Source organism: Carettochelys insculpta, chromosome 5 (assembly GCF_033958435.1).
Source record: "Carettochelys insculpta isolate YL-2023 chromosome 5, ASM3395843v1, whole genome shotgun sequence".
Lineage (NCBI taxonomy): Eukaryota > Metazoa > Chordata > Testudines > Carettochelyidae > Carettochelys > Carettochelys insculpta.
The window spans coordinates 92,094,021-92,117,908 of NC_134141.1; the positions used below are offsets into that span (position 1 = coordinate 92,094,021).

The window sequence follows — 23,888 nt, forward strand, 5'->3', positions numbered from 1 at the left end:
CACAAAATGAAGAGGCTCTCAGCTGACAGCCGCAGAGCAGCTTCAAGTTGTGCTTAGCTCATGTTAAAGTGAGATAAGTGCAACTTGAAGCTGTGTATTTTGCGGGTTTAGTGTAATGCAGAAATAAAGAAGGTCATATATAGAAGAGCATTCCTTAAATTGCAAGCATCTCTCTCTTTCTCTAATATAATTTAAACATCTTGAGGGGCTGTTAATTAAGTTAGTCTTTCAGTAGGGAAAAGAAACGTACAAGATATAAATTGATTGAATATTTTCTGTTTTCCCTTGCAATACTGTATGCCTGAATATGACATCAAACCACTAATCTGTGCAGTCTGATATCCTGTCTCTGATAATGGCCAGATATCTCAGACGAAAGTTGCATACATTCCGTAGTAGATAAAGGAGGATAAATGCTCTGCAAGGGGAAATTCCTTTCTAACTGCTTTGTTTGTATGGTTTAATTGCTTTATGTTCTAAAGCAGCAGGTCTTTATATGCAAAATAAAAGAACCGCTCTTCAATTCTATTTAAGGTAACTGGATGCTCCTGTTTTTCATTCATGTGTGTAATCCCTTTTGAATATTACTATTTTCTTGGCCTCCACGATAACTTGTGGAAACAAGTTGCACAGGTAAAGTAAGTGCTTTGTAAAAGGAGTATTTTCCTTTATCAGATTTTAATATATGACTTTTAAATGTAATGGAATATTCTGTGTTCCACTTTGCTTCTCAGAGATTTGTTGTCCTAAATTAAAGCATACGTTTGTTCATGTAATGAAACAACTTTATTTGTTGTACAAGTTTGTGTAAGCCACCTAAACGCCACACAGATGAATCAAATCCACTTTCTGTCTTGCTGATTCATGAGTCATTACCCGAGTAAGTTTTGTGCTTTGAAATTACTAACAGCTGCGGGCAGCTAGGCATGCTAACAGTCCCTTCTCCCTGCCTTCCCCGCATCCATGGGGTTGTCAGCCTGACAGTGGCACTGCTGGGGGAAAGCTGGGAGAAGGCTTTTAAGTGGCCCTCTCCCGGCCTTTCCTGCAGCAGCGCTGCTGTCTGGCTGACAGCCTCACAGCTGAGGGAAGGCAGGGAGAAGCAGCCAGGAGACTGCCTGGCCCTGGTGTTCAGTTTCATGGGTCCTGAAAGCTGTGGGGTGCTGGGAACCTAGCGGCAGCCTAGTTCCCATCTCCCCCCACCCACCTTGTGCAAAAATTTGAGTTACATGGGGGTTGCAGGAACACAGCTGCTTGTAACTTGAGGGTTTACTGTATGTTAGTTCTCCATGCTCTTTTCACAGGTACAAGAGGGATCTGTTGGCAATTGATAATCCACATTTTGAACCAATGGCATCATGTTCTCCTTTCATTGTGATATCTTTTTTTTTTTGGTTGATTGCTACTGAATTTTGGAAATGCTGTGATGGAGAAATTAAGAGTTATCTTGGGGCTGTAAAGTTCTGGTTTTCTTTTTGTTGCAGGGATGTGTCTGATGCAGTTCAAAAGAAACAGTTTTTAAATTTTTAAGCCACGGGCTAAAAATGTACAGAAGAATTTCACTTCTTCCTGGTCCGTATTTCTGTTGCTGCCAAATTAAACAGAGGAACAGGATATATTATGTATGAGCCTGACCAACACTGATTTTTTCAAGATAAATTTGTAAACTGAACAAAATTATTTTTCTAAGACATCCTCTAACTTGACAGAAAATAAACATGCTGGAGAAAATCTCAATAATGACACTCTTACTTTCTAAGAGAGATTGTGTTTTGATATCCTTAATACCGTAGTACTTCAGAATAGATTTTTTTCCCTCTCATATACATGTTGTCAATAGGAAGATGTTTATACATAAAAACCTGCTCTCTCTCTGGTGGCTAACGTGGCCTGAGCTTGGGGCATAAAATACAATAGTTGCTTATATTGATGCATTATTCTTATTCTTTTCCCATTAACGAAAAAGTATACTCATCTCTATTTCTCATTTTTATTTACTTTTACAACTTATTGTAAATGTATAAAGGAGAAGTAAGGCATAAAGGAACTGGATGTGCAAAAGCAGCATTTAAATTTGGGTTTTGTTTTTTTTTTTACACTCAGAAATAGCTCTTTAATTTACATTGATTTAATGCACTTAAGCAGAGTAGCACATTCAGAGATACAAAATCTCTGTTTAATAAAAACATATTGTGACTGAAAAGTGATAGTTAAGGAATACTTTGTAAGTGTGAAAACATCTGAGTTACAATACTTATGATCTCCATAAAAGGAAAATTTCCTACTAATTACTACAGTGCTCAGAATAGAGAAGTTACTCACCGTAGTAACGGTGGTTCTTTGAGATGTGTCCCCGTGGGTGCTCCACAATAGGTGTCGGGCTCGCCCGGCGCCGCAGATCGGAAATCTTCCAGCAGTTTCTCCTGGACCGCGCATGCGCCGGCGCGCGCCGCCCCCCTACGCGCCCCCGGCCACGTGCGTGATCCGGTCCCCGCCAGTTCCTTGACCAACCGCCTCGGATGCTCCTGAAAAACACTAGACAGACATCTGAAGCAGGGAGGATGGGCGGGTGGTGGAGCACCCACAGGGACACATCTCGAAGAGCCACCGTTACTACGGAGAGTAACTTCTCTTTCTTCTTCGAGTGTCCCCGTGGGTGCTCCACAATAGGTGACTACCCAGCAGTAACCCAAGTAAGGAGGTGGGTAATCGGTTTATGTGCAGCTTGCCCCCGAGAGGACTGCTGTCGACAGACAGGTATCTTCTTCAAATACCTGAGGCAGGGCATAATGCTTGGCGAAGGTGTCGTAAGATGACCAGGTCGCCGCTCTACAGATGTCTTTTAATGCGATGCCCTTGAAGAAGGCTGTTGACACTGCCACCGCCCTGGTGGAGTGAGCCCTGGGCAGGGCCAGCAAAGGAGCATTTGAAGCTCATAACACATTTTTATACAGGACACAATGTGCTTAGAGATTCTCTGTGAAGAGAGACTTCTCCTTTTGACCTGGGAGAGAGAGAGACTAGGAGCCTGTCCGTTTTCCGGAAGGACTTAGTTCTGTCTATGTAGAAGGCCAACGCCCTCCTCACATCCAAGAGATGCAGGCGTGCCTCCTTGCCGGAGCTGTGAGGCTTCAGGTAAAATGAGGGTAAAACTATCGTTAAGATTGGACTCCGAAGAGACTTTTGGAACAAAGGCTAGGTGCAGCCTTAAGGTTACCGCCTCCTTTGAGAATACTGTGCAGTACGGCGTTGCCATCACTGCTGCGAGCTCACTTACCCTGCAGGCTGACGTAGTTGCAAGGAGGAAGGTTGTTGTTTTTTTTTTTTTTATCGTAAGGAGACGTATGGGAACTGTGGCTAATGGTTCAAAAGGTGGACCCGATAGCATGCTGAGCACCAAGTCCAAATTCCAAGATGGTGGAAGCGATTTCCGAGGGTGGTACAGGTTTACCAGCCCCTTCAAGAACCTGGTAACGATAGGATGGGCGAATACCGTGGGCCCTTCCTCTGTATGCCGAAAGGCTGATATAGTGGCGAGGTAGACCTTTAGTGAGGACAGAGAAAGCCTGCCTCTCTTGAGGTCCAATAAGTATTCTAGTATTACAGGTATAGGAACGTCAAGGGGAGCTAACTGCTTGGCGGAACACCAGGCTGTGAATCGAGTCCATTTCTGCTTGTAAGTCCTCCTAGTGGAGGTCCTTTGGCTACATTCCAGGACTTCTTGTACTCCCTCCCTACACGTGCTCTTTAAAGAGCTGAGCCATGGATTAGCCATGCTTGTAGGTGCAGACCCTGAGGGTGCAGGTGCACTAAGGACCCCTGAGCCTGCATGAGTAAGTCCGGCACCATCGGTAGAGGGAGCGGTGGGGGGTCTGACATGCGCAAAAGCAAGGGAAGCCATTGCTGCCGATCCTAAGCGGGGCTATAAGTATCATGCGAGCTCTCTCCCTTCAGGGAGCTCCCAGCGAACCAGGGGTGAGCAGCCAACAGGGAAGGGAGTTTGCCTCTGGGCAAAGCGTCCTAGAGGAGCTTGGGTGAGTGTGGGATTTGGGGGGCTGTGTGGTGAGCTGGTAGGGGGTGAATGTCTGTCTGTCTGTCTGTGCAGCTATGTTACTTTGAAGAGCCTGAGCTTGTGCTGTGCAGAGAAGAGCAGTTTGCAAGGTGTGAATTGGAGCAGTTCCCTGCCAGGTGAGCCTTGAAGGGGGGCTGAATAGACTGGAGGCAAGGCTTTGAGCCAGGCCTGACCAGCCAGCAGCTCTCCCTATAAGAAGGGAGCTCCCAGCGAACCAGGGGTGAGCAGCCAACAGGGAAGGGAGTTTGCCTCTGGGAGTTCGCCGGGGGAGGAGCCCCGGGTTTGTCCTTTTCAGGTATGGTGTTCCACCTGTACCCTGCAAGGCAGCACTACCAGGAAAAGAGAGAGAAGAAGAAGGAAAAGAGAGAGAGAGAGAAAAAAAATTATCTGAAGAGCGATAGGGGAAGGTGGACCTGGGGGCACTGAGAGCAGCTGGGGGGAGAGGGGCCAGTGCAGTGAGGAGGGTGGACATGGGAGCAGATGGGGGTAGTGGGTTGGGGAGGATCCTATGGTGATGGTAGCAGGGGGGAGGTGCAAAAGGTAGGGAGAAGGGTCATGGCTCCACAGGGAGCTATGGTGACTCATGCCGACAGGGAGGTATGAAGTAGTATGATCCTTAACCACATTCTCCACAACTCCACACCCCACTGCCTTGTGGGTTATTCTGGGAAGGAGGAAGGCTAAGGGAGTAAACCCTGACAGAAAACCTGGAGTGGAGTCCGAAGGCGATTCGGTGTCAACTTCTGGCACTGTCCCGGCAACTCCTGCAGCTGAGCTGGTACCAGACGTGGAGGTTATCCTCTCCTTTGGACTATATCAGTAAAGCCGAGAGGGGGACACTGGTGTCTGGGCAGCCCAGAGTCTCCAGAACAAACACCCAGGCTCACGCCCAGAGAGGTACTCCGGCATCGCTGAACAGAGTTGTATCAACATGGGAGGCAACAGTTACCGGTTATAAGCTCTTGCTCGACTGGCGTAGAGAACGAGCGCCAGGGGTTGCCTTCGACGGTGGGAGGGATCCTCGCATCTCACTGGACAGTCACCGCCTGCCTCAAGCTGGGCAGCCCCCAGCCAATAGGGTACTGTCCCACCACAGTTCACCTGCCTCGCTGGGTGCGTGAGGCTTAAGGTTCCTGAACCTGACAAGTGACTGAAATTTGGGCACCAGGCAAACCAATAAGAAAATCAACAAGAAATGAGAAACATCAACAATTCAAGCTTGCTTGCTGGAATGTGCGGACCATGCTCACCGGCTTGACTGAAAATCTTCAGGCCATCAGTGACACCCGCAAGGCCGCTGTCATCAATGAGGAACTGCAAAGGCTCCGAATTGATATTGCTGCACTGCAAGAGACGCGACTTGCAGATTCGGGATCTCTAAAGGAAAAGGACTACACCTTTTTCTGGCAGGGTAAAGCCCAAGATGAACCCAGAGAGCATGGTGTTGGCTTCACTGTCAGAAACACCCTTCTACAAATGGTTGATTTAGTCATGGGCGGATCAGAAAGACTTCTTCAGATCACGCTTCAAACGTGCGCCGGTCCTGTCCACCTGATCAGCGCTTATGCCCCAACCCTGTACGCCACACCAGAAGTAAAAGACAAGTTCTATGATGTGCTTAGTGCTGCTGTAGCGTAAATACCTGCTCGTGAACAACTGTACATCTTGGGTGACTTCAATGCAAGAGTCGGACCTGATTGGGCCTCGTGGCCTTCCTGCTTAGGACACTTTGGTGTGGGAAAAATGAATGAAAATGGACAGCGTATCCTTGAACTGTGCACGTACCACAATCTGTGCATCACAAACACATTCTTCCGAACGAAGCCACAGCACAGAGTGTCATGGAGACACCCACGCTCAAAGCACTGGCATCAACTAGATGTGGTCATCACTAGGCGTAACAACCTCAAAAACGTCCTTCTGACACACAGCTATCATAGTGCTGACTGCGAATACAGATCACTCGCTCGTTTGCTCCAAGCTCAAGCTGAGACCCAAGAAGCTGTACCGCTGTAAACCTGCTGGAAGGCCCCGCATTGATGCCAGAAAGACGGCAAACTCGGAGAAAGCTGAAAAGTTGAGAGACACCTTCCAGGAAAATCTGCGCAGCGGCCATGGGGGCGTCGATGCGACATCCAAATGGCAACATCTGAGGGATACAGTTTACAACACGGCCTTGTCGGTGTTTGGAAGAAGAGCTAGAAACACGAACAACTGGTTCGAAGCTAACTCTGATGAGATGATTCCAGTCATTGAAAAGAAGTGTGCTGCACTCCTGGAGTACAAACGCTCACCGAGCCAGAGTACCCAGCAAGCGCTTAGAGAGGCCAGAAGAACAGTACAGCAGACAGCCAGGCGCTGTGCCAACAACCACTGGCTCCAGTTATGCACCAGCATCCAGACCTGTGCCGACTTTGGTAATCTCAGAGGAATGTACGAGGGTATGAAGAAGGCATTAGGACCCACCCAGAACAAGATGGCACCTCTGAAATCCAAATCTGATGCAGTCATCGCTGACAAAGCCAAACAGATAGAGCGCTAGGTCGAGCACTACTCCGAGCTGTACTCACGCGAGAATGTTGTGGTTGACGCAGCCCTCGATGCCGTTGAGCTCCTGCCAGTAATGGACGAACTGGATCAAGAACCGACTGTGGATGAACTGAAGGCAGCCATCGACAGCATTGCAGCAGGAAAGGCCCCTGGTAAGGATGGTATACCACCAGAGGTAATCAAATGTGCCACGGACACACTCCTGGAACCCCTGCATGAGCTGCTGTGCCTGTGCTGGAAAGAGGGTGAGGTTCCACAGGATATGCATGACGCTAACATTGTGACGTTGTATAAGAACAAAGGAGACAGAAGCGACTGCAACAACTACCGTGGAATCTCCCTCCTAAGCGTCACTGGTAAACTGTTCGCTCGCGTCATCCTTGGCAGACTCCAGAAGATTGCTGAGAGGGTGTACCCCGAATCGCACTGCGGATTCCGTGCAGAGAGGTCTACCGTTGACATGGTCTTCTCTCTAAGGCAGCTGCAGGAGAAGTGCAGGGAGCAGAGAAAGCCACTCTACATAGCCTTCATCGACCTGACCACGGCCTTTGACTTGGTCAGCAGGGATGGTCTGTTCAAACTGCTCCACAAGATAGGCTGTCCTCCATGGTTACTCAAGATGATCCAGTCGTTCCACGAAAACATGAGAGGAACCATCCAATATGACGGGGCATTATCGGATGCTTTCAGAATCAGGAGCGGCGTCAAACAAGGATACGTGCTTGCTCCGACATTGTTCGGGATCTTCTTCGCACTCCTCCTGAAGCATGCCTTTGGATCTTCAACAGAGGGCATCTTGCTGCACACAAGATCTGATGGGAAACTGTTTAACCTTGCAAGGCTGAGAGCTAAGACTAAGGTGCGAGAAGTCCTCATCAGAGACATGCTGTTCGCAGACGATGCTGCTGTAGTGTCTCACACAGAAGACCAGCTTCAAAAACTGCTGGATCGGTTCTCAAAAGCGTGCAAGGACTTAGGGCTTACCATCAGCCTAAAGAAGACAAATGTACTTGGTCAAGATGTTGCTGAATCCCCATCAATCAGCATTGACAACTATACGTTAGAGGCTGTCCACGAGTACGTTTACCTCAGGTCCACCATCACTGACACCCTGTCGTTGGACACTGAGCTAAATAGGAGGATCGGAAAAGTGGCCACAACTCTGTCCAGACTCAGCAAGAGAGTGTGGAATAACAACAAGCTGTACACTCACACCAAAATGCAAGTCTACAGAGCCTGCATCCTCAGCACCCTCCTTTATGGCAGCGAGACTTGGACCCTGTATGCCTGCCAGGAAAAGAGGCTGAACGTCTTCCACTTGCGCTGCCTCAGGCGCATCCTTGGAATATGATGGAAGGACAGAGTTACCAACACCGCCGTCCTCGAGCAAGCTGGAATCCCAACCATGCACACCCTCCTCAGGCAGCGTCGACTCCGCTGGCTTGGCCATGTCCACAGGATGAACGATGGAAGGATTACAAAAGACATCATGTATGGTGAGCTAGCCTCTGGCAAAAGACCCCCCCCGGACGCCCCAGTTGCGCTACAAAGATGTCTGCAAGAGAGACCTCAGAGAGGTAGACATTGAGCTGCACAACTGGGAAGAACTAGCAGATGACCGCGGCAGATGGAGGCAGGGGTTACACGAGGGCCTTCAGAAGGGCGAGTTGAAGATCAGACAGCTAGCAGAGGAGAAGCGAGCGCACAGAAAGCACAATAAGGACTTGCCAGACACCCACTACATCTGCAAGGGATGCAGCAAGGACTGTCACTCTCGTGTGGGTCTTTATAGTCACAATAGACGCTGTAAATGAAGTCTTAAATTGAAACTTTAAAGGGCGCGATCCATGGTCTGTGCAGACTGAAGGATGCCTACTACTACTACTACTCTCCCTTCTGGCTTTGTGCAAGACCTTGTGGCAAACAGATCGATCTGGGGAAACCCCCATGTACGAAAAATGCGCCGTAGCAGATCGGAGCGGATCTGCCATTCGTGCGTGATTGCGAAGCGCCTGCTCAGCTGATCTGCTTTCACGGTGTGAGCACCCGGCAAGTACGAGGCTTTAAACGTTATGTTGTTGGCGATGCACCAATTCTACAATTGGACTGCTTCCGCACATAGGGCACGGGATCGTGCTCCTCCTTGTCAACTGATGTAAAACATGGTGGAGGTATTGTCGGTATTGAATCCCGACTACTTTGCCATGTAGGTAATCTCGAAAATGTTTGCAGGCGTTGAACACTGCTCTGAGCTCCAGCATGGTTATGTGCAGTGTCTGTTCCACAGGGGACCACAGTCCTTGCGTTACCTTGTCGCCGATGTGCGCTCCCCATCCTATGTGGGAGGCGTTGGTAGTAAGAAAAAATAGAAATTTGTGGTTGGTGAAAAAGGCACCCCCACTAGCAGATTCTCGGGGTTTTCCCACCACGCCAGGGATCTGCACACCTCTGTTGTGGGCGACACCACCCTGTGGACAGTGCGGGATGCCGACTTGTAAACGCTCGCCAGCCAGTGCTGCAGGCTTCACGTGTGCAACCTGGCATTCTGTACCACAAACGTCACTGTCGCCATGTGGCCCAGCAGCTGTAAGCACGTTAAGACCGGCACCGTGAGGCTGTATGTGATGACTTGCACCAGTGAACTGATGGCGCAGAAGCGGGCGTCGGGTAGGTACACCCTTGCTGTGATAGAGTTTATGCGTGCCCCTATGAACTCTATATGTTGTGTGGGTTCGGACTTTGACTTTGCGAGGTTGATGACTAGGCCCAGTGAAGAAAAACGTGTCTGCTGTGACGCATATCATGCGTGAGACCTCTGCCTTCGAGGCCCCTTTTAGCAGGCAGTCGCCCAGATATGGGAAAAATAAACACCCCCTGCCTGTGCAGGTAGGCTGACACCACTGCTAGGGTTTTGGTAAAGACTCTGGGGGCTGAGGAGAGGCCGAATGGAAGAACACTGCTGGAAGCGCTCCTGGCCGACCGTGAAGCGGAGGAAGCGCCTGTGTGCCGGGTGGATCGTTATATGAAAGTAAGCATCTTGTAAGTTGAGTGCTGCAACCCAGTCTCCATCGTCCAGTGCTGTGAGTATCAAGGCAACTGTGATCATCCGAAAACGTTGCTTGCGCAAGTAACGGTTGAGGCCCCGAAGATCTAAGATGGGCCTCCAGTCTCCTGTTTTCTTCTCTGGTAGGAAGTAGCATGAATAAAAACATTCCCCTGGAATTATTCCGGCACTCTTTCCAGCTCCCCTATGAACATAAGATGGGTCACCTTCTGCTTGAGCCTCGCCTCGTGGCAGCGCCCCTGAGGTGAGGCCTGGTGGGAGGCTTCGTCGGTGGAAGTGACTGGAAGGGCATCGCGTAACCCGTGGCTATGATCTCCAGCACCCATTTGTCTGTGGTGATCTTTTGCCATTGGGAGTGGAACGGTCTGAGGCGATGATGGAACATGAGATGAGAGTGGCACTGAGCGAGGGTATTGATAGTGCAGCCCCTGACATACCCTTCAAACTTGTTGCCTTTGGGCCTGACCTGAGGGCGTACGGCTTTGTTGAGAACGTCGCCTAGGAGTTCTGTACTGTTGCTGCTGTTGATAGCGCCCTTGGCCGTAGCCCCGTTGATATTGAGCACGCTGTGGTTGTAAGCGTAGCGTCTTTGCTGAGGATAAAATTTTTCCCTCCTGTATGGGGGAATATAAATGCCCAAGGTTCTAAGTGTAGCACTCGAGTCCTTACTGGAGTGAGGGACCGAGTTGGTTGAGTCTGCAAACAGCTTTTATGTATCAAAGGGAAGGTCCACGATCTTCGCCTGTAGGTCCCTCGGGATACCCGACGTCTGGGGCCAGGATTCTCTACGCATGACCACTGCTGTAGCCGTTGAACGTGCTGCCGTGTCCACCACGTCCAGGGCAATCTGGACTCCCGTCCGCGATGCTGCGTAGCCCTCTTGAATAATCGCCTTTAACACCGGCTTTTTGTCTTCCGGAAGTGAATCCATGAGGGGAGTAAGTCTGGAGTAATTATCAAAATTATGGTTTGCTAGGTGTGCCCATAATTTGCCATTCTCAATAGCAGAGTAGAAGAGGAGTATACCTTCCTGCCAAACAGCTCTAGCTTCTTAGCATCTTTGTCCGATCCCCCCAATTTGTACTGAGAAGCCTTTGACCTCTGCTGGGACGACTCAACCACCAAAGAATTTGGTTGTGGGTAACTGAAGAGGAACTCCATGCCCTTTGCCGGGACGAAGTACTTCTTATCTGCTCTCTTGTTCGTAGGCAGAACAGAGGCCGGAGTCTGCCATATAGTAATGGCTGACTTCAGAATGGCTTCGTCCAGCGGAATAGCAATTTTGGACGAAGCCGGGGGTCTCAAATTTTCCAGGAGTTTGTGATGTTTCTCCTGCACCTCTGCCATTTGAATGCCTTGCGTGAAAGCCACCCTTTTAGACAGCTCCTGAAACTGTTTAAGGTCATCCGGGGGAGAGACATCCCCGGGGGCCATGGCCTCATCTGGGGAGGATGAGGAGGAACCACTAGGGTAAACCTCCCTCGAACCCTCGGGCTCCTGCGGTCGATGATACACTTGCTCGCTGGAGGATTGTGAAGGAAAGTCTCGGGGTTCTAAAATTAACTCCCCTTGAGACAACTGTGTTTCCGTCCCCGATCGGGAGTGCCCATGGGGGTACTGAGCGGCCAGGGGGGACCTGCCCGTGGGTGTAGGCCTGTGGTGTCTGTGTCCAGCATGATAAGGATGACCATGGCAGCATGGGCAAAGGTCCGGGGATGGAGACCTAGACCACTCACGGGGTGTGTACCCCCGATGTCTGGGAGAGCGAGACCTCCGCGACAACACAGATAGAGGTGAAACTGGCTTGTGATAGTACTCCAGGGGATCCAATCCCAGAAATGGTGAAGGTGGCCCAAGCCATGGTGACATTGGTTGGAGGAACGGAGAAGGAGGTTCTGGATGGGCCAGTGGAGACACAGGCCTTCGGTGCGGCATGTGTATCACAGGGGGAGGGCTTGGTGCTAACAGCAGCGCAGCCCTGTCCAGAGATGGACTGCGGTGCCGGGCTTTTGATTTTGCCTTGCCCCTCCCCTGCGGGGCCGGCACCGCCCCCTTCCACGCTGGGGATCTCGGCCCCGCTGTCAGCGCTGCGCTTGGCACCGTCAGCTGTGGTGCCACGTGGGTATCCCCCTCTGGTGCCTGCAGGCTCCGTGCCTGGCGCCCCTGCACCATTGGTGCCGCGGGGGCTGGTGCTACCTGTGGCGGTGCCACCGGGTCCGGCGCTTGCCTCGCTGATGCTCTAGGCGCCGCGCGTGCCGGCTGTTGTATAACCGGCGGCTCAGCCTCTGCCACGTGCGCTGCAGCTTGCCTGAGTACGCGGCTGGGGGCTGTGTGCTCCGCTCGTCCTGCTCGCTGCAAACGCCGGCAAGGATCGAGCCAGGGAGAGTTTCCTCCGCTTCTGCATCGAGGGGTCAGAGAAAACTGCCCTCCTCTTATGCAACCCAGAGGGCCCTTCTGGGTGAGGCTTCTCCAGCAAGTCCGGCTGGAGAGCCTTATCAACAAGAGCATTTTACACCTCATCACTCTGTCCTTCCTGGCCCTGGCTGTGAGCTTAGCACAGTGAGAACACTTCTGGGTAGCCTGTGATTCGCCCAGGCATCGGATGCATTTGCTATGCCCCACAGAGGCCGGCATAGCTTCACGGCATGACTCACGCTTTTTAAAACCTGAAGAGGCCATTGCGGTGAGTCTTTACTGTTAATAGGGTACTTAGCACTTAATCCGTGCCTTTCCACCCCACATAGTGATCACCGGCCTGCGGGGCAGCGGGCAGCCTAAATGGCCTTCACGTCTGCTCGCCTCTTCTCCGCTCCTCTCTTTTTCTTTTTTTTGCTGATATTCTCTTTGTCTTTGCTTTCTCTCTCTTTTTTTTTAAATAACCAAAAACAACAAATGACACGTAGAAAAAAACCACTATTTAATCTGACTCTGGCTTTAGCCTGAGTAGATTCCGTCTGCAGCCGATGGCAGTTGAGAAGGAACTGGCAGGGACCGGATCTCGCACTCGGCCGGGGGCGTGCAGGGGGGCGGCGCGCACCGGCACATGCGTGATCCAGGAGAAACTGCTGGAAGATTTCCGATCTGAGGCGCTGGGCGAGCCTGACACCTATTGTGGAGCACCCACAGGGACACTCGAAGAAGAAACATTGCTTCTGCAGAGACGCTCTGTAGGATGCACACTGCCCTTGCAAACCTACAACATTCTAATATATTTTAAACACAAGTATGTACCTGCATCTGTGGACAGGAGTACCATTTCAGACTATGGTGAGGAGAGGGCCAGTCTGTGAATGCCATGTTGGGGGGGCAGACAGAGGACAGCAGCTTCAGCACTATTACTGAGCATGCTCAGTATAAACCAAGGGGTGGGGGCAACCCTATCTGCCCTCCCTGTCTTCCCTCCACCCCCCATCACACACAGCTTCTCATGTTATGTTAGTTAAGGAATAAATATTTCCTTATTCTATTTTCCCACAAAATTTATGATTTTCTAGACACCTAAACATACCCCTCCACCATCTGATCATTTATTTTTCAAGCTGAGAAGTCCCAGTCTTGTTAATCTCTCCTGTATGGAAGCTGAGACTGGACAAGCCTTTTGTTGTCTTAATTACTCTGCCTCCCTCTGTTTATAAACAAACTCCCTGCCCCAAAGGCAAAGATGTAACCAGCACAGTCTGGTGCAGGTAAGAGCTGTCTCTGGAGCTAGGGAATGCACTTTAAGCAGATCTCAAGTATGAAATCCAGAGTTTCAAACTTCGGGGCAGCGGGGCTACTGGCTCCCCAGACCCCATAAATGGTGTCCTTGGCAGATCCAAGACCCAGGACCTGCCACATAAATATTCATTTTTCCACTTTGTTTAAACTAGCTGCAGAGTAAGGAAGAAAGAGGATGGGTCAATGTGGATCTGTAGCAACAATATATTTTCACTGCTCTAGTTCCTGGTAAGTAATGTGCCCCTCTCGCTCAAGAAATTTGCTTCATCCGATAGAAAATTAGCACACACCAATTCCCATGAAGAGGGATGAAGACCATCTAAAGACTTTTATATCTAAGATACAGATATTATTATGTTGACCACAGCTGCCGACAAAATTTTGTCGGGCCCCTTGGCAAAGGGGGAGGGGACTGGCTTTGGGCCTCAGGAAGGGGTGGTGCCTTGGGCAGAAGGGTTGGGGCTGGTGTCTAACCTACCACAGCCAGCCCTTTGGCACTGTCCAGCCTGAGATTCTTGGGTCCCCGGTGGCAATTTAAAGGATCCGAGGCTCTGGCCACGGGTGCTGTCACACAAGCAGTGGCTGGGAGCCCTAGGTCCTTTTAAATTACTGGGCCCCAGGGCAGCTACATCTTTTACACTTCCTCCACCCCCCTGTCCATAGCCCTGATATAGACAAGCTATGGAGGAAGGGCTACTCTTGTAGAATGGGCTTCCAGTCTCTCCAGTAATGCAAGTTCTGTACAAAAGTTCACACACTCTCAATTTTCTCCCCAAATGCTGCAAATAGGATATCTTGCAAAAACACATTTCACTTTAAGCAATAATTTGCTTAATAAATCACTTCACTTTAAGCAATAATTCAAGGCCATTTGTATGTCAGTTTATACTATGCGGACTCAACAGGCAAATTTTGTTGCTTTGAGCATGAGTTGGAAAGATGGATGGCTTCATTGATACCACTTTAAGAGAAAGTCTGAATAAAGTACATATAATTTAAAAAACAAATGCTCTTCAGTATATACAAAGGGGTGTAAGTCCACACACAACTTATGAAAAGCCATTCATTAAGAGACCAAATTAGATATTACCTCATACATTTACCCACTGCATAGTCCTACAAATCACAACAAATAGATCTGTGTGGATATTCTCTCTCTCTTGCACTCTCACATACACACAATTTGTAAAATCAATTTGTAAACGCATTAGTCAAAGTCTAATTTAGTCTACCCCCACTGCAAGCTTCTTACAAAATTACAATACTTTTGTTATGTTTGAATACTCCCATGAAACCACATAGAAAAACCACTACTATTGTCAAAACGACTTCAGAACAAATATCTGAAGTCCCAAAAGCAGATTTCCCAGAGAGAAAGAGAACATGCATGCATGCAAACATTTAACTGCTAGAACTATTCAGAACATGCACGTTAATTAGATTTTCTGCTTACTCTTTGTATGTTCTTGTTTCAGGATCTTCAGTCATAACATCATGCAGCCCTTCCACAGAGATATTAATGATGCCACAGAATTTGTCTTGGATAATGCTGGAAAAAAAACAGGAAAATGATTTAGCTGGATTATCTAAACAGGAAATTTGCTTGGTAACCATCAGGTACACCTATAAGAAGCAGATGCAAAACAAAAACAACGAGAAATCCTGTGGCACCTTATAGACTAACAGATTTAACAGAATCTATTAGTCTATAAGGTGCCACAGGACTTGTTGTTGTTGCGGATACAGACTAAGACGGCTATTCCTCTGATACTTGCCACCATGCAAAACAAGTGATGAAGAATATTTAAGAGGCAAATTACCTAGAAATGTACAGTTTTCTTTTGTTTTCCTTTAGCAGAATGAAACTGTACTACAGGCCTACAAATAACTTATGCCTTACAACACTGTAGACAGTTGCAAAACTGGACAATAATTGAAATAATTTACATGAGGGAAACATTTATCATTACTATATGAGTGCAATTAATCTTTAAATTTGGAGGACAACATTAAAACTCAAAATCATCTAGACAACCTGGAGAAATGGTCTGAAGTAAACAGGATGAATTTCAATAAGAAAGAATGCAAATTCCTTCCAGTTAGGAAGGAATTAATCAATGCACATACACAAAAATGGGGAATGACCACATAGGAAGGAGTAAAGGTTGTATCTGCCTGGTCTGGTACCTTTGGAAGCTGAGTGGACCTGGACAATTGGTTTTGCCTGAGCAGGGGAGATCAGTAATCCCTGATGTCCACTGGTCTTGCTCCAATGCTTTGCTTGGGATGCATCCTGTTCCTGGCTGCCAGCCCTGGGGCCCCCCAGCCTCTGGCTTCCAGACCCTGGTGAGGTTCCTTCTCCTGGCCCCACAGCTACCCAGATCCTGGCCCCCTGATCCCAGCTCCCACTCCCTGGCCGGCCTCTGGCTCCGCTTCTCCACCATGGCTCCTCATCTGTGCTGGTCCAGCCCTGGCTGTGCGTGCAGCTCTTGCTCCCCAGCTGCGCCACTGGCCTGACTTGGCTACCCAGCTGTGCTGGTGGCCTATTCCAGCCCACCCACAGCCCCTGGAGACCTCCCTGCTGCCACAAGCCACCCCCACTGGCTTCCTGGTCACTGCAGACTGCCCCCACTAGCTTCCTGGCCCCTGCCAGCTTCTCGCCCAGGCTGCAGCTGCCCAGCCCCAGGCAGGACTACCAGCCACGGGACTCACAGCTGGCACCCACTCCTGGCCACTGAGGCTCTTTGATCCAGCAACAGACCACAGAGTCCTGGATTTCAGAGGCTGAACATGTACTGCAGAAAAGGATCTAGGCATTATAGTAGATCACAGGCTAAATATGAGTCAATAGTATAACACTGTTGCAGAAAATGCAAACAGCGTTCTGCAATGTATTAGCAGGAATTTTTTAAGCAGGACACGAGGAGTAAATTATTCTGCTCTATGACACATTGACTAGGCCTCAACTTGACTAGCGTCCAGTTCTGGGTGTCACCTGTCAGGAAAGATGTCGACAAACTGGATAAAGTGCAGAGTAGAACAACAAAAATGGATTAAAGATCTACTATGCCGATGAGGGAAAACTGAGAACACTGGGCCCCTTCAGTCTGGAGAAGAGAAGACTGACCTGCGACATAACTTTTCCAAGCACATAAAAGGGTTTATAAGGAGAATGTATTTCATTCTTTTTAAAAAAGACTACACCTAAAACATATTAAGAATAAGGAAATAAGTGACATTGGGAGTGATTCTATCAAGCATAGATTCTAACAGCAGTCACATATTGCACAGAATCATGGAACTGTAAGGGACCTTGAGAGGTCTTCTAGTGAAGTTCATTGATCTTAAGGAAGGATTAAATATTATCTGGACCATTCTTGACATGTGTTTGCCTAACCTTCACTTAAAAAATGTACAGTGATGGAGATTCTGGAAACAACCTGGGCAATTTATTCCAGGGCTTAATCACTCGGCCAGATAGAAACATTTTCCTAATACCCAACCCAAGCCACCCTTGCAATCCATTGCTAACTTGTCCTAGCCTCAGAAATTAAGAACAATCTTTCTCCAACAATTTATAAAATTTGCTGTGAAAACAGAGGCATAACAACACTGAGTGTCTTTATTTAAATATAGTAATGTGGTTACCCCAAAATTCTCTCTCTCTTAACAAAATTACATATATTTAATTTTTAAATCAAACTCTCATGTGAGAAATTCAACAAAAATCTTGATATAACCTACCAGCAGCAGGCTGTTTTCACATTAAGGCAAGAAAGGACCAATATGAGCTAGTTTTGAGCTACTGTGCAAAACATGACATGAATTCCACCTAGCACATCTTTTAGAGCATCATCCACTTCTCATTTAAAGACTTCAAGTAATGGAGAATTCAATATGTTCTAAGGGTTAATTACCATCACTTTTAAAAAACTGTGCCTTAAATCTAGTCTGAATTTATGTAGCTTCAGCATCCAGTCATTGGATCTTTTTATGTCTCTGTCTGCTATACTGAAGAGTCCTTACTAAAAGTTTTATTTTTAAAGCTTTAGTTTGAATGGAGCAGTTAAGGGAAACAAGACTTAAGTTCTGTATACATCTAGAAAAAAGTCTTGTCGTACTCACTATAATAGGTAGATGGCAGTCACTCCACTGTTTGAACCTCCTGTTTTATTTCACCCTTTTATAGCTTCAAAATGAATTGGGAACACATAATACTTTGGAAACAATTTTCATCTGATCCATATACTGCAGTGCTTTTTAGTCTCATGAAGGCACTAGAATGCTCTTATAAACAATAATACAATGAGCAATGTAAGTAACATCAGTGTGTGTTTGCTCTTTCATCCCTCCTCCCGGTGGAGACTGTGTGCAGTAGAGTGTTTTACAGTGGCTTTTTAAAAAATATTCCTGCACTTTACACACACTCACACTATGCTATTCATTTATATTAGAAAAGGCAAGGACAAAAAAATACACCTGGCTTTCAGAGTGGAAGGTGGTGAGATATGTGATGCGCCTGATTTCCTGCGTTCAAAAGTCTTGGGCCAGCCCCTAGGAAAGCTCTACTCTTCTTACAGAAAGTTCCATCATGTCAGAAGAGCCAAGTTCACAATCGTGATCTTTATCATGAAGTCATAGTGGATCCTTTAGCTAATCTGGGCCTCAGCCATTAAGTGCCCTTAAGGTAAGGATGAATAGCTTGAACTTAATTAAAATGTCAGGAAAAGCATGTGTATGGAGAGGAGGACAGATATGATGGGTTTGCAATAGCCCTCTGTTCTGAGACTTGTCCCCGGGTTTTATACTAATTGGAGTTTCCTAAATATTGAAGGCTTCGCAGTCAGGTATACTGAAGGGTGGAAAGGTATGAATAAATGAGGCCAAGGCATCATTCACAAGGATGTGACACTATCTCTAAGTTAACCATTATACTTGCAAAGACTGCTGGGCAAGAGCTTAGTATTAGTGAAGAATCCACTCATGCTTTTAACATATCTGCTTATTGTCCAATTGCAGATGTACACCTTCAACCAAAGGAGATTGCATCCACAGACCAAACTCTTCATGATACTTTTACTCTATCCGCAAGCATAATCTCTACCTTGCTCACATTCAGCTTCATCTGTTAATTTACTGAGGCTGCTTCTACACTCACTGTTAACGAGGCAGTTTGAGGCAGGCTAATGAGGCACTGACATGCATATTCAGCACCTCATTAGCATAACAGCAGCCATGCAAATTTCAAAGTGAAGCCTGAAATGCAGACTGGCAGTTTAGATGTGGGCAGCTTTGAAATAAGCACACCACTTCGCCATTCTTTATGGGAGTAAGAGAATGTTGAAGTGGGGCACTTATTTCGAAGCTGCCCCCATCTACAGCACCAGTCTGCATTTCGACAGCTACACTTGGAAATTTGCATGATGTCCATTATCCTAATTAAGCACTGAATATGAATATCAGAGCCCCATTAGCCTGCTTCAAATTGCCTCATTACCATGCCCCCGTGAGTGTAGAAGCAGCCTTATTTCCAAGGACTATAATGATGCTCGGGAACAGGTGCGATTAAATGGGAGAACTTGAGATAAAGTGTAAGCGTTGCTCAGGGTACAAGAAGTTTGATGCAGAGCTATCCTGGATTAGGACAGTGGGATTAAATTCACTTCTAGGAGGTTTTCAGAAATACTCATACATTAAGCCCATTCTACAACTTTCAACCATTATTTTATTGTTAACTTCAGGTCTCCTTAACCGATTAAATGGTATGTGGTACAATTTATTTCTGAAATCACAACTCAGGCACTCCTGTTTATTGTGCATAAAAACAGTGTGCTGAACTCACTGCAAGAAGATAAATATCAACCTGTGCCTCTTGATGCCTTGCCTTTCATACAAGTCAGGACAGGGGAGGGGAGGGGCGGGGCCCTGCTGCCTTTGGTCCCCTGGTCCTGTCTGCGGCTGGCTCCCTGCTCCCATGAGTGGCAGGGAGCTAGGAACCAGGTGGCAGCCTTGCTCCTGCTCCCCTCCACTTATGGGAGCCCGGAAACTGATCAGCACTGCTGCCCTAGTCAGTTTCAAGTGGCTGGGAGCCAGGAACCAGGCTGCTGCTTGGTTCCTGGCTCCCTGCTGCTCACGATTTCGATTAACGTTATTGCAAGAAATGCATAAGTCGAAATCATGTAAGTCAGACTTGATGGCCTCTTGAGGTCCCTTCTGGCTCTGTGTTTCTATGATTCCACTGTATTTATCTTCTCCCTGAGGCAGCTGCAGGAGAAATGCAGGGAGCAGAGGAAGCCACTCTATGTCGCCTTCATTGACCTGACCAAGGCTTTTGACTCAGTCAGTAGGGATGGACTGTTTAAATTGCTCCACAAGATAGGCTGTCCACCATGGCTACTCAAGATGATCCAGTCTTTCCACGAAGACACAAGAGGAACCATCCAATATGACAGCACATCATCGGATTCCTTCAGCAACAGGAGTGGCGTCAAACAAAGATACGTCCTTGCTCCGACATTGTTCGGGATCTTCTTCGCACTCCTCCTGAACCATGCCTTTGGATCCTCAACAGAGGGCATCTTTTTGCACACAAGATCTGATGGGAAACTGTTTAATCTTGCAAGGCTTAAGGCTAAGTCTATGGTGCAGGAAGTGCTCATTAGAGACATGCTGTTCGCAAACGACGCTGCTGTAGTGACACACAGAAAAGGCCAGCTTCAAAAACTGCTGGATCAGTTCTCCAAAACATGCAAGGACTTCGGGCTTACCATCAGCCTAGAGAAGATAAACATACTTGGTCAGGATGTTGCTGAACCTCCATCAATCAGCATTGACAACTACACGCTAGAGGTCGTCCACGAGTTTGTTTACCTCGGGTCCACCATCACTGACACCCTGTCGCTGCAGAATGAGCTGAACAGGAGGATCGGAAAAGCAGCCATAACTCTGTTCAGACTTAGCAAGAGAGTGTGGAATAACAACAAGCTGTACACACACACCAAAACGCAAGTCTACAGAGCCTGCATCCTCAGCACCCTCCTCTACTGCAGTGAGTCTTAGACCTTGTACGCCCGCTAGGAAAAGAGGCTGAATGTCTTCCACTTGCACTGCCTCAGGTGCATTCTTGGGATATCATGGAAGGACAGAGTGCCCAACAATGCTGTCCTCGAGCAAGCTGGAATTCCAACCATGCATACCCTCCTCAGGCAGCGGCAGCTCCGCTGGCTTGGCCATGTCCACAGGATGAATGATGGAAGAATCCCAAAAGACATCCTGTACGGCAAGCTAGCCTCTGGAAAAAGACCTCCCGGACGCCCCCAGTTGCGCTACAAAGACGTCTGTAAGAAAGACTTCAAGGAGGTAGACATTGACCCAGATGGTTGGGAAGAGCTGGCAGACGACCTCAGCAGCTGGAAGCAGGAACTACACAAGGGCCTTCAGAAAGGCGAGATGAAGACCAGACACCTGGCAGAGGAGAAGCGAGCCCGCAGAAAGGACAGCAGGGACCTGCCAGACACGCACTACATATGCAGCAGATGTAGCAAGGACTGTCACTCTCGTGTGGGCCTCCACAGTTACAGTCAACGCCGCAAATGACGATCTTAAAGGGAGTTATGAAGGGCGTGATCCATAGTCTACGTAGGCTGAAGGATGCCTATGACTGTATTTAGCTCAAGATACTACAGTGAGCGTTCTGTTGGTAAAATCTTACATGCTGATAAAGCCCACTTACCTAAATTTGAGGAAGGGGTCTGCTCTTTGGAGCTCATGGTAGGACTATTATAATGAAGAGATGGCCAACATTAAAATTCCAACCCCTGTTTTAAGGAAAAGAAACTATATTTTTAGGAAATCCAAAGATTTGACTAGCTGTTGTAGTCTGTGACAATCAAGTGAATGTGTTCCATGTAACGAATTTCTAAGCCGTTTAACGGAAATCAGCACTGGCATACCTCAGTCTTATCCACTATCTTTTAAATAGTCTACCTTATAAACTAAAACTGTATTTAAATAGTGGTAAAATTATCTCTAATATATATTTTAAATTGAAGTTTTATTTTTTTAAATTCTTGTCAGGTTCTAATTTTACTTTCATATTTAGGATAAGAACTGCTTATAAAAGATGATGAAAGGCAGCTTTCTAATTACTTAGTTATTTGAAAATGTTCTTTTTTCATACAAAAAAGAAAAAAAATACAGTACATATGTAGGAAAAATAGATACTGCATCTAGCACTAGATTATTTCTCGTCTTTGTTTTCAAAGTATTATTGTGAATAAATGAAATGTATTTTAAAATCCTGCTCTGATATTACTTTATTGGAATTATCATTAAATAGTCATCTCAATATCAAAGTATTTGCACTATCTTTCACTCATCTCCAGAAAATTTCCTCTAGGAAATGAACTTATAACTTGTGAACATTAAAACTTTTAACACCAAATATCAACACCAGTTATCAAATACTTCACTATGGAGAACAGAACAGCCCAAGGGTTCTCAAATTTCATTGAACCACAACCTTCTGACAGCAATTACTACTACAAGACCCCAAAAGGAAGGAATGAAGCCTGATCCTGCCTGATCCCTGTCACCCCAGACCAATGACTTCAGCCCCTAGCAAGAAGCCTGAGCCTCACCACCAAGGATTGATATTGTTGGAATTTGGCTCCTGGTGATGGGGCTTGGATTTCAGTTTTAGCCCTGAGCTTGAGCCTATGGATTTGGCTTCAGACCTGGAGCCTGAGACATCTAAAGCTTACCCTGATGACCCCATTAAAATAGGGATGCTACCAGCTTTGGGGTTCCAAACCAAAGTTTGAGAACTGCTGCAATAGCCTAACTGTACACAAAAGGACACAAAACCCGGGAAAATACAAAACACTGTACAGCAGGTATGGCACATGGCCCAAGCATGCAAAGAATATAAAATGCTGGTTTCATTAAATTTCCTACAGTTGAATAGCTCTGACATTTCAGGAGGTACAAACTATACCTTTTGAGCCTATGACACTATCAGAATCACAAGTTATCTGACATTCATTTTCTATTGGTCTCAAGATGCATGACTCTTGGACCACAATAAAAAAAACAGTCAAGTAGCACTTTAAAGACGAGCAAAATAGTTTATTAGGTGAGCTTTCGTGGGACAGACCCACTTCTTCAGACCATAGCCAGACCAGAACAGACTCAATATTTAAGGCACAGAGAACCAAAAACAGTAAGCAAGGAGGACAAATCAGAAACAGATAATCAAGGTGAGCAAATCAGAGAGTGTGGGGGGGGAAGGTCAAGAATTAGACTGAGCCAAGTATGCAGACAACCCCCTATAGTGACTCAGAAAGTTCCCATCACGATTTAAACCATGTGTTAATGTGCCGAATTTGAATATAAAAGCCAGCTCGGCTGCTTCTCTTTCCAGAACGGTGCGATAATTCTTCTTCAGTAACACACATACCTTTAGGTCATTGACAGAATGCCCCATTCCATTCAAATGTTGACTAACTGGTTTGTGGATCTGGAGTGTTTTGATGTCTGTTTTGTGCCCACTGACCCTTTGCCGAAGGGAGTTAGAAGTCTGTCCAACATACAAAGCATCTGGGCATTGTTGGCACATGTACCATACTGATCGCTATACTTATCTACACCCTTCTAGTTTCCATCCTGCACACGTGACTAGATCCATTGTTTACAGTCAAGCTCTTAGGTACAATCGCATTTGCTCTGATCCAACTGACAGAGACCAAAAATTACAAGAACTTTACCAAATATTCATAAACCTGAATTACCCACCAGGAGAAGTAAAAAAAAAAAAAACAAATTGACAGGGCCAGACGCATACCCAGAGACCAGCTACTCCAAGATCGGCCCAAAAAAGCCAAGAACAGACCACTGGTCATCACCTACAGCCCCCAGCTCAGACCACTGCAACGAATTATTAAAGACCTACAACCTATCCTTAATCAGGATGCTACACTCCAGAAGGCCCTGGGTGACATGCCTGTTCTCTCCTACAGTCAACCTCCCAACCTCACGAGGATCCTCACTAACAGCCACAGTCTATACCCCAGGAATACCAGTCCTGGAACCTTTCCCTGCAACAAAGCCTGCTTCCAGCTTTGTCCACCTATCTTCTCTGGAAATACCATCACTGGACCTAACCAGGTTACTCACAGAATCACGGGCACTTTCTCATGCTCCTGTACTAACACCATATATGCCATCATGTGCCAACAATGCCCAGATGCTTTGTATATTGGACAGACTTCTAACTCCCTTAGACAAAGGGTCAGTGGGCACAAAACAGACATCAAAACGCTCCAGATCCACAAACCAGTTAGTCAACATTTTAATGGAATGGGGCACTCTGTCAATGACCTAAAGGTATGTGTGTTACTGAAAAGGAATTATCGCACCATTTTGGAAAGGGAAATGGCCGAGCTGGCTTTTATATTCAAATTTGGCACATTAACACATGATTTAAATCGT

The 23,888-nt window shown here is 47.1% G+C and overlaps 1 protein-coding gene across 4 annotated transcripts in view; it reads right to left on the minus strand.

Moving 5' to 3' along the window:
• IPO11 (importin 11) overlaps positions 1–23,888 on the minus strand; it is a 220,166-nt gene that overhangs the window by 14,996 nt on the left and 181,282 nt on the right. For all 4 annotated transcript variants that reach the window (XM_074995524.1, XM_074995526.1, XM_074995525.1 and 1 more), the window contains exon 28: positions 14,854–14,949. In XM_074995524.1, the coding sequence (XP_074851625.1) occupies positions 14,854–14,949 (96 nt within the window). The remainder of the gene's footprint in view (positions 1–14,853; positions 14,950–23,888) is intronic.